The sequence below is a fragment of the Manis pentadactyla genome, chromosome 11, assembly GCF_030020395.1.
Source record: "Manis pentadactyla isolate mManPen7 chromosome 11, mManPen7.hap1, whole genome shotgun sequence".
Classification (NCBI taxonomy): domain Eukaryota; kingdom Metazoa; phylum Chordata; class Mammalia; order Pholidota; family Manidae; genus Manis; species Manis pentadactyla.
In genome coordinates, this window is record NC_080029.1 from 82,146,334 (window position 1) to 82,158,588 (window position 12,255).

Here is a 12,255-nt window from a genome sequence, read left to right on the forward strand (position 1 = left end):
ATATATATATATATATACACACATATGTATTCATATATTAGTTTATATCTCTCTTCATGTCATTTGTCCACATATCTATTAGGTCTTGGAGGTGGAGGTTTTATCGAATAGTTTGAAACCTTTTTTGTATTAAGAAGACATCAACCTTTGTCTCTCTTATCATTTCAAATTCAAGTATGATTTATGTGTTGATTTCTGGTAGATTGTTTTAAAACAAATACAGGAAAGAGCCTCCAGAGGTGTTTTCACTTATTATGCATTTCTATGCACATTTCTAATTTTTACCTAATTTTATTATTCTTGACTGTATCTTTAAAAAAATGTCTATTTTTTTTAACCATATTTATATGTTCATATACACTCTTCCAACTTTCTGGTATTCAACATTTATTTTTTTTGTTTTTAGTTTCTATTTTCTTTCACCTGAATTCCTTTGAGTTATTTTATGCATTCCTTCCTAACTTCTTTTTTTTAAGTTGCCTAATTAGTCCATGTATTTGAATAAATAAGAGCATTTAATGCAATAGATTGCCTCTGAGCACAGCTTGGTTATACTACATTAATATTTATACCCTGGGTTCCTATTATACTGTAATAATTTACTATCAATTGAAAAAAAGATTTATCAATAACCAACTTAAAGTATCAACCTGTAACACATGATTTTGAGAGCCTCAAAGTTGATTCGCCTTTCTTTGCTTCCAGGTCACTTCAGAGTCTTCCCTTCCTTATGATTCAATGCACCAAGCAAATTGCTCTGTTGTAACTGAATTTGTGTTGCTGGGACTTACACAATCCTTGGGAATGCAGTTTTTCCTTTTTCTTTTCTTCTCTTTATTCTATGTGGGAATTATCTTGGGAAACCTCTTCATTGTGTTCACAGTGATTTTTAATTCTCACTTACATTCCCCCATGTATATTCTTCTGGCCAACTTATCACTCATTGACATGGGCCTTTCATCCACCACAATTCCTAGGATGATCTCTGATCTTTTCAGTGATTGTAAAAGCATTTCCTTCCACAATTGCATGATATAAATGTTCTTCATTCACGTCATGGGAGGAGTTGAAATGGTGCTGCTCATAGCCATGGCATACGACAGGTACACAGCTATCTGCAAGCCTCTCCACTATCTCACGATCGTGAATCCCAAAATGTGCGTACGTTTGGTACTAGCTGCTTGGACCATTGGTGTGATTCATGCTCTGTCTCAGTTTGTTTTTATCATAAATTTACCTTTCTGTGGCTCTAATAAAATGGGGAGCTTTTACTGTGACTTTCCGAGGGTTATTAAACTTGCATGCATAGACACTTACAGACTAGAATTTGTGGTCACTGCCAACAGTGGCCTCATATCTATGGGCACTTTCTTTTTCTTAATTGTATCATACATCTTTATTCTGGTCACTGTCAGAAAATATTCTTCAAAGGATTTATCCAAAGTGTTCTTCACTTTGTCGGCTCACATCACTGTAGTGGTTTTGTTTTTTGCTCCATGCATGTTTCTCTATGTGTGGCCTTTCCCTACAAAGTCACTGGATATATTTTTTGCCATTGTGAACTTTGTTGTCACTCCTGTCTTAAATCCTGCCATCTATACCTTAAGAAATAAAGATATGAAAGTGGCAATGAGAAGGCTGAGTGGACAGGTTGTAAGTTCTAGGGCAATAACAGATTTCACTGGTAAGAACACAAGATGAATTTCATGGACCATCAGTTCCCTGAGAATACCATGAACATTATGGAATGTGGACAATTTCATTATTGCCTTTAAAAACCTGACAAGTCTACAGAAAAAGAGGTATTAAATCAAAGATTTTCACTATCAAGTGCAGTTGTATCAATTTTTGTTAATTATAAAGAGTAAAGTGTTATATGTTTCTATCTAACCTACAAACCTAAATTATAGTTATCACTGACCACATTCAGTTTTCATATGGTTGTTCTATATCTCTATATAAATATACATAAATACATATATATGATTTAGTTTTATTTATCAGTATATTTATACTGATAATAAGCATCACTGGAAATCAATAAAAATTTATTATAGAAATTATGTGTATCCTATGGATAAAATATGTGTTCCTATAAACCATAAGACATCAAAATTGAAGAAGAAACCAATCTCATTCTAATTGTATTTTAAGTTAGGTAAATAGAAAGACAACACTATGTTATGACTCCTAAGAATTTTTTTCGGTCTTTGTCAGTGTATTGTGTACAATGTTATTTTTAAAAAGACTAATAATCTTCATTATGCAAAATCTGCCTATGTTCCATTTTTCTCAACAATAAATTTGTTGCATTTGCAGTCTTCCCCAAAGCATTTGTTGATTCACTCTAAACAAGTGTCTATAACTCTCAAGGTATTTGAAAGGACCTATTACCTAAACAAAGGTACCCCACTCAGATCTCAGCTTTTTTAATGTACCTGTTCTTGAGCCAGGGTGCTTAGGACAAACATGAAAGACATACTTCAGGTAAAACTGGGAAAGACTGATGGTCAAGGAGCACAGCTGAGAAATCACTTGGATGTACTTCTATGATTGATTTAAGAAACATTAATTGTGATGACATCTCAATATTAACTTCTGCATGGTAATTAAAGCTGCTCAATAAAATGTTAAATGATAAGAAGTGAGATTTTCTTTTTATTTGTTTAAGTTTTCTCCTACATTTTTTCCAAAATTGGTTATCAGTGGTCATCCATCGCCTTTTTAAGAAACCTAAAGCAATTGTTATTTACTATCTTGTTAACCCATCTAGATTTTTAATTTCACAATCTTACTTTATTCAATTATTTTAATATGATTCTTTATAAATTCCCCTATAGATTCAGTGAGGTAGTAAAAATAGCCATGTGAGCTAAGAAATTGTGAAAACAGCTCTTAACTCAAGAAGATTCTGTGTGTTTCCTCAAGGGAAAGCTTGTAAGACTATAAGATTAGTCTCAGTACTTGAAGTTCAGGTTGTTTATTTCCAAATTTCCTCACCTGCCTCTGGCCACTTTCATAAATTGCTCTTAATTAACCAAGTGGTTTACTAAGGAGGAAAATTCATATAGACCTTATTCTCCTAGAAATTTTATGCTTCAAGAGAAAGTGCAAATAAAAGGAAAATCTGCACTCTTCTTTGCTCTGAAAATTGCCGTAGTCTCTTCCAGTTATGAAGGAGGTAGGTGGAAGGATGAAAGTAAAGCGTATTAGCAGAACTAAGCAAGTTGTACCATTTTATTGACAATGACATGCTTCTATGAGTAAGAACCCAGAATTCAACTGCATGTGTATCTTCAAGAAAAATGGAAGGATCCAGTGAAGTCAACTTAAATACTTAGAAGGGTTAATATGCATAATTTTAACAAGGATTACCTTGTTGTATTATACAATTTAGTAAGTGTAATGCAAATGCTTTAAGTGTTGAGTTCTTCTCCCAGATCTTCTGGACTAATCTGGTCTTTCCTCTCTGTTTTGAGGGTCTTCTTTTTCATATTCCTCCAAATCCAGTATTCTCTTAACCACTTCTTTCCCTCCTTCCTGCATCCCCAGTGAAACCTAGTTTTGGACATTTCTTTCACCTAAAGGTGCAAATCACACTCTAGAGTTGTGGGATTTCTTTATAGAGCTTTTGATCCAATGAAATTATTTTAAACAGAAAAATTAAGGCCCAGAAATTTTGAACGGCATGCCCGTCACACAGTGAATTTGTTTTAGAACTCCCAAGTCTCCTAACTTCAATCTCAGTGAAACTTATAAAGACATAAACTGCTTTTCCTTAAAGGGGGGTAAAATATGTTTAAGAATCCATATAACATTCTGATAGTTGAAATTTAAGCTTAATCTAGTACATGGGGAAGAGTTTTCTTGTTCAGTTGTAGCTGGCGCTTCATGATTACTACAATCAATATGTAAGATTGTGGAGAACTTCTTCAACAAACCTGAAGTTAATGTTTAACTCTGAATCAACATAATTTTTCTAAAACTTCTTGAGTAATTTTTGAAGTCAGACATGACCTTTGAAAGGATTAAGGTGGTGAAGAGTGTCTGTACTGAGAATCCCATATTATCACTCACTCCTCAGTAGCGTATACTCAGGAAATCAGATGTCTTAACTACATGAGCAAGAAATTCCTTTTCCTGAAGAATAACATGTCTGAATTTTTACTTGTTACCATGATAAAAAATCTTTTCACTGCAAATGAGAATCCTTTGGCCAACCACCATCCTTGGTATATTCCTATGGAGATACAGGTGCAGATTTGTGCTTCTCTCCCAGTGAAATGAAATGGATTAACATCAGTAAATATCTAAGGCCAATTCTAAATTGTGTACCTTAATTCTAAAGAAACATCCCAATCAATCATGTTGTAAATGATTTTACAATGGGAATCCCATCATCCTTACTGTCAGTGATTTGTATAATTATACTTATTACTGTGCTAAGCAGAAGGGAACTAAAACGAGTATTTATGACCTTGTTTTACATTAGACTTCTCTCTATAGTTGCAAAAAAAAATTAGAATTCTTATAATTTTATAGGATTTTTGAAATAGTAAGTGGAGCTTAGTGGATAGAGCTAAGGAATGGGATTCAGTATAATAAGGAGAAAAGTATAATTTCCAAGGGCAATGGATTAACTGCAATTAAGGAAGTAGTGAAGAAAAAAAATGCTTCTCGCCCAAGAAGGTTGAGAGTAGCCCTCTATCCCTTCATGTCCCCTGGGACCCATCAGTTTCTACTCCTCTCATTTGCATCTTGCTTTTCTGTTAACTCCTACACTTCATTCTACAGGTATGCTCAGGGCCATGCTTCCCCTCCAGGCTACCATTCCATTCTCTACTTCCCATACTGCAAAACTTCCTGAAAGAGTACTTATTTTCTCTCCACAGCACACAAGTGTAGTGGCTTTCTCAATTTAATGTCTAACACTCACTTTTCAGGCTCTCACCTAGCAAGTTACAAGGATGCCCCAACAATACTTCTACATACCTAGACAGCTATCATTATCCCTTACATCCTTCCAAACTTATTCCTGCTCCTGAGAGTGAGCTGTATATTACATATTGCTATATTAGTGCTTACTATAATTATTTTCAAAAGTAAGCCATCACAATGCTCACAATTACTCAGAATAAAGACATTGGCATCATCTTTTTTCATCTCCTGTATCCTGGTAACAAATATTTGTTTCTACTGCCTTTATAATAGATACTATCCATTGACTACTACTTGTTGTAAATGTATTAAACAATTGCTCATAATTCTTCAATAGTTCTTCATTGTCTTTATAATCAAACACAAATACCTTAGGAGACATTATAAAATTCTTTTTCAATTTTATCTTATTAAACCCCTTCACATTTTTAATCATGCAAATTTTTTTTGCATTTTCCTCACATTTTTTTATTCCACTCTGAATACCCTTTCTTTTACCCTCTTTCTCAGTTTTTTAAATCTTATTTTCTGTTACTTTATTTGTCTTCTGTTTTTCATCTTTTATTTTATTTTGGCTTATATTTTTTCTTCTAAGTATTTTAATACCACCAAATGAGAAGTATAAATTCCACCCTCTATAAGGCCTTATAACTCCTAGGTTCACTTTTAGAATCCCCCAAAATTTAAGCTACATCTAAGGCTGAATCTCTACATCTGTCTTAGCTTCTATGCTTCTATGCAAATTTCTGAGAGACTGTAAAAATTATTTTGGAATTGTGTCCTCATTCCCATAGAGTATTAATCAGACTGGTGGGGATTTTAAGAACTTTGATCCAATGTATTCACTTTAAAGATGGAAAGACAGAGGGATACAGGGACTGAGATGCAATCATCTTTTTATGATTGTCTTTTCTAGAGTACAATTAAAAATAAAATAATTGAGAAGCCATGGGTTCCCTATGAATCAGAAAGTGATAAATCTCACCATTAATATTTATCTAAATCTATTTGCACTAATTACAAAAGCTATGCAAAACACTTTACATTTACTACATCATTTGAAATTCATAATCATCAGAAGTGAATATAACTAGTATCCACATTTACAAAAACGGTAAAATAACTCTTAAACTAGATGAATCCAAGGCTCACAGACTACATACAAAGCCCATGCACTTTAACTGCCTCACCTAGCAAAACTGTGAATGAGAATGTCTTAGTTTGACAGAAAGTTTCCAACAACTATATACAGTAGTATGATAGACTACTAAGTTACGAAAAACGCCTTTTCAAAAATGCTTGTGATAAAAAGCCTTTGTAAATAGGAGTATCATACAATATTGTATATATTTAAGAGTGACTATATTGATTACAGAATTTAAACTGTTTTGAAGTTCAGAGGAAAAGGAGATCAATGTAGGATAATGGTATACACTTAAGCTGGCAGAGAGGGTAGCACTAACAAAGGCATCTTATTAGGAATAAGCTTAGCATTAAGTGCAAACACTGAGAAGACATAGATAACTGGACTATAAGGCATAGACAAGGGAGGAATGTAGAATAATATGGTGAGCTTAGCTTTTGTGCATTTTAAAAGGCTTTATGCAATAAATCACAGTGAGTCATATATGGGTGAACGGCACGATACCAAATGAGGCTTTGAACTTCAATATAATCAATCTGACTTCCTCACTCTCTTCTCCAAGGCAACCACAGAGGCTATTTCCTGGAATGAATCAGTAAGTGAAACCAATCACTCCATGGTGACTGAGTTCATTTTTCTGGGACTCTCCAATTCTCCAGAACTCCAGATTTTCCTATTTGTGTTCTTTTTTGTATTCTATCTAGGAATTGTGTTTGGAAACCTTCTTATTGTCATCACCGTGGCTTATGACTCCCGTCTTCACTCCCCTATGTACTTCTTGCTGGCCAACCTCTCGCTCATTGATCTGTGTCTGTCTTCAGTCACAGCACCCAAGATGATTGCTGATTTTTTCAGGAAACGCAAAGTCATCTCTTTCAAGGGCTGCCTTGCTCAGATATTTCTCCTCCACTTCTTTGGTGGGAGTGAGTTGGTGATCCTTACAGCCATGGCCTTGGACAGATATGCAGCAATCTGTAAACCCCTTCGCTACACAACAATCATGTGTAGCAATGTATGCGTTGGCATCATGGCTGCTGCATGGGGAGCTGGCTTCCTCCACTCAGTGAGCCAGCTGGCCTTTGCGGTGAACTTACCTTTCTGTGGTCCCAACGAAGTTGACAGCTTTTACTGTGACCTCCCCAGGGTCATCAAACTTGCCTGTACAGACACCTACAGGTTGGATATCATGGTCATTGCTAACAGTGGTGTGCTCACTGTGTGTTCTTTTGTCCTCCTAATCATCTCCTATACTATCATTCTAGTCACCATCCAGCATCGCCCTTCAGACAGGTCATCCAAGGTTCTGTCCACTTTGACTGCTCACATCACTGTTGTTCTTTTGTTCTTTGGACCATGTATCTTCATTTACACCTGGCCATTCCCCATCAAGTCATTAGATAAATTCCTTGCTGTGTTTTATTCTGTGGTCACTCCTCTCTTGAACCCAATTATATATACACTGAGGAACAAAGACATGAAGACTGCAATGAGACGGCTGAGAAAATGGGATGCAAATTCTTGGATAAAGTCTTAGATCTCCTATAACTGTGAGACTAACCTGAGATAATGACATAATATATAGTAAAGTTGGTAAGTTACTTCATAAAGCTCATGAAAATTATAACTTCTATTTCCATATCCCTTAGTAATTGTCAAAGAACTTTCACATACACTGCCTTAATTTGTCCTTTCATAATCTGATACATTATATTTTGGATAGAGATGCAAAGTTATTCTTGTGCTTTGACATTATTATCTAATTTTCAGAACAATGAAAGGCATAAATAGCTTTGTATTTATACATTCCTGTGCTCTACAAAGTGGTCCTGAGTGTAATTGAGGGAAAGATAGACACCAGCCTGGTTTATAATTTTTTTTTATTTTTATTTGGTTCATTTTCCCTAAAAACATCAAGGAAGCAACTGCCTTACACCTAACTCAAAACATATGTTTAATGACACAGTTGTTTATAAGTCCACTTTTACGAGGTTTAAAAAGGAAACTCCTCCCATTACAAGAGTTTATAGTTCATCTCCTCTCACTCTAACAACCCATAATCCATTAGTGTATTATCAGAAGTGACAGAAAGAGTGAGTCTACCAGCATGAAATTTGCCTGGCAGGCAGCTGACATCCTATGGTATACGACAATAGCTCATAAGCAGTAAAATGTACTTAGAGACATCCAAGTCGCTCAGCATGTTGGAACAAGGTGTATCTTTTGGATCCATCTATTTCATTTGCCATGGTTAGCTTGTGATAGCACAGACTTTGAATTCGAAAAAGAAATGGGTTCAGCTCTACTTACTGCTTAATAATCATAACTTCGGGCACATTGTTTAATTTTTCTAAACTTTTGCTTCCACATGTGCAAAAGGAGGATAACAATACTTAGAGATACGGCTTCATGAGGGATAATGAGACAATAGGTATAAATCAGACAAATAAAACATTCTGTTGCATATTTTCAGAAATCAATCAATATTAAGTACTACTTATCATTATTATATGTCCTATTTATCAACAAGCCAAACGCTCTCTACCTTTATTTTATCCTAATATACGTGAGGAATATGATCCATTCTAATTTTAACAGACGCTCACTTGCAGCCTGTAGTTTTAAGTGTAGGTGTATATATTTACACACAAATGTGTTCTCAATGCATGTACACTCTACCATCCTAGAAAGGCATGAAAAAATTCAAGATAGAAGTAGAAGAAATATAGGTTGCAAAAAACTTGGTAAATGATTCTGATAAACAGAGCCTCTCTTCTGTGAGAATTGCTGAACCAGGCTAGAATTGAAGATCAAATATTCTAAGGAAAAAGTAATGTAGTTTTTCAAAGTGTGGCTTGAAACAGTAAATGAAAGTCAGATGATAAAAGGGTCAAAATTATGTTTACCCCTAGGAAACAAAGAGAATAGAAACTCTACAGGTAGGTTAAAAACGCATAAGGAAATTAGTATATGATAATCACAGTATCTCAAATCAGTTGAGAAAGGCAGGACCCATTTCTGTGATGGTGGAAAAACTGAATAGATCTATTGGGTCTATTCCACATGCCATATGCCAGGGTAATTTGTAAATGAATTCAAGCACAAGTCATTTTTAAAAAACGGTACAAACATTAAAGGAAAACATGAGTTAATGGCTTTATAATCCATGAATATAATATTGATATTGACAACATAATATTAATGTTTTAAATGTATGTTAAAACTATGAGAAAGGTAAAAAAAAAAGATAAATGCAATAGTGGGAGAAAGTATTTACAACTCACACCACAAAGAATAATAGCTCTAATATGTAAAGGACTTCTAAAAAGTACCAACAAACAGACAATGGGTAAAATACATGAATTTACAGTTGATAATACATGGAGCTATAAATGACATTTAAGTACATGAAAAATGTTCAAGCTCATACTTAATTATATGCAAAGGAAAACTAAGTTGAAATATAAATTTTGACCTATAAGACATGAAATATCTGACTTCAATATTTCATAGTACAACCTGTTGGTAAAGCTGTACAGAATAGGGCACTCATGTACCTTGCTGATAAGAATACAAAATGGTATAACTTCTTGGCAAAATCTATGAAAATCACCATGTTCCTAACTTTAGACCAAACAATCCTAATTCTATCCTAAGGACACATTTACACAAATACAAAATAATCAATACTTATGACAGCACTGATTTTAACAGTAAAAGAAAGGAAAACACCCAAATGACTATCAGTAGAAATTGCATAAATTATGTGCATAAATTATATACATAAAATTTTCAGCAACTATAAAAATGAGTAAGGAATATCTCCAAATACTGTTCTGAAGGAATCTACAAGATATATGGCAAGTGTGAAATAGTAGGGTGAACAAAGGTGTCTTTTAGGATGCTAACTTTTCTTTTAAAATAGGGATACATAGATTTATATATGTATGTATAAATTTTAATATGTATTTTATAAATACTTACGTAAACATATCTTAAATAGTAAAAATAAATGTTTTATGATTTCCTATGGAGGGAGGAGGAAACAGGGCAAACAGGGATAAAAGCTGGCTTTTCTGAGTATGTCTTAAACTTTTCAGTTTCCCCAGCTGAATAGTATTCCATTGTGTATATGTACCACAGTTTTGACTGAAATCATACAAATGCTTTTACATAATTAAAAGTGAAATTAAATCAAGAGAAAAAATACCGATCTCTAAAAATCAAGTTCAAACCAAACAAGTTATTTCATGGTAATCCTGTGTGTATGTGTTAATTGTCTATAATATGGAAATAAGGAGATCCTTTCTAACTATAACTCAAAAATCTATTTTTGACTCAGTTAATTGTGAGAGTTAATCTTATGTGTCAGCTTGGCTAGGGCAGGACACAATACCCACTTATTTGGTCAAACATCAGTCTAGATGTTGCTGTGAAGGTACTTTTTAGATGAGAGTAACATTTAAACCAATAAACTTTGAGTAAAGCAGACTACCCCTATAATGTAAGTTGGTTTATCCAATTAGCTGACGGTCTTAAAGAACAAATGACATCTACTGAGGAAGAGGGAATTCTGCCTCCAGACTGTCTTGGGACTCAAGCTCAACGTCAACTCTTCTCTGGGTCTCCAGCCTGCCAAATTTTGTACTAGGCCGTCTCTGTAACTGTGAGTCGATTCTTTAAAATAAACACACACACACACACACACATTCTACTGGTTAGATTCTCTGGAGAACTCTGACTAATAAATATATTTATTATACTTGGTCTATTTTCTATTTCATTGATTTCTTCCCTTACCTGCAATATTTCTTTTCTTCTGTTTACCTGGATTTAATGTACTTGACCTTTCACAGCTTCTTAAGTGAGAAACTTAGAAAATTCATTTTTTTAAATTTTTATAAGGTATTATTGATATATGCTCTTATGAAGGTTTCACGTGTAAAAAAATGCAGTTACTATATTTACCCATATTATCAAGTCCCCACCCATACCCTAATGCAGTCACTGTCCATCAGTGTAGTAACATGCCACAGATTCACTGTTTGCCTTCTCTGTGCTACACTGTTTTCCCCGTGACCCCACACACAATGTGTACTAAACATAATACCCCTCAATCCCCATCTCCCTCCCTCCCCACCCGTCCTCCCACACCCCTCCCCTTTGGTAACCACTAATCCCTTCTTGGAGTCTGTGAGTCTGCTGTTATTTTGTTCCTTCAGTTTTGCTTCACTGTTATACTCCACAAAGGAGGGAAACCACTTGGCACTTGTCTTCCTCCACTGGGCTTATTCTTATTTAAAGAATGTTTCTTGCTGCCTTCAAAACTCATATTTGTAGTCAAAATAAAAATCCTAGATGCACATACTCTTTATATTATTTCCTTGCATCATGGCCTTTTGACATTTGGGACCCTCTCCCCTGATATAAATATTTCTTCAGCAGATGAGATTGTTTTTGAATTTTATTTCTTTATACTCAAATCCCAATGTCTGCTATTCCCTGAGGAATAGTGCATGCACAGAACTAAGTCCTTATCTTTTCTCATGCTTCCACTAACCAGGCATTGCTGAAGGTTCCTGGGCAATAATTAAATGGTAATAAGCTTGTCGTCATAGCTGTGTCTATTTTTGAAGAAAGAGAAAGAATTCTTTCCTCACCCATATTTTCAGATTTGTCATTTTAGAGACATTTCAGTTGTAATTTTATGATAGCTCTTTAAACATGACATTTAAGTGTTAAGACTGGTACAGGGTTATTCAACAAATGTTTATTGAGGGCTTCACCAACACTGGGGGTATAGCAGGGTAAACAAAATAGAAACAAATTCCTGCTTACATAGCACATTTCAACTGAAGACTGTGTGTGGGCAGCAACAGAAAATAAACAAAATCAATCAGTGAATAAGTCATTTTAATATTTTTCATTTGAGAAAAACGAAGTGTTGTGAGAGGGGTAGACTGGAAATGAAGAGGAGTTACAATTTTAAATTGGGTTTTAAAGAGAGCCTAACAGACAGCTTTTTAAAAACATTTTTTATTAAGGTATGATTGATATACACTCTTATGATGGTTTCACGTGAAAAAACAATGTGGGTACTACATTTACCCCTATTATCAAGTCCCCACCCATGCCCCAATGCAGTCACTGTCCACCAGTGCAGCAAGATGCCAAGG

General features: G+C 34.5%; 1 protein-coding gene and 1 pseudogene across 1 annotated transcript; both read left to right on the forward strand.

Annotated features, from left to right (window-relative positions):
* The first annotated feature begins 738 nt into the window (after positions 1–738).
* Positions 739–1,701, forward strand: LOC118913501 (olfactory receptor 4F6-like; annotated as a pseudogene).
* A 4,958-nt stretch (positions 1,702–6,659) lies between these two features.
* LOC118913530 (olfactory receptor 4F4) lies at positions 6,660–7,616 on the forward strand. Its single transcript, XM_036887585.2, has one exon. It carries the CDS (start codon positions 6,699–6,701, stop codon positions 7,614–7,616), a length of 918 nt encoding a protein of 305 aa, XP_036743480.2. The 5' UTR covers positions 6,660–6,698.
* The last annotated feature ends 4,639 nt before the right edge of the window (positions 7,617–12,255 follow it).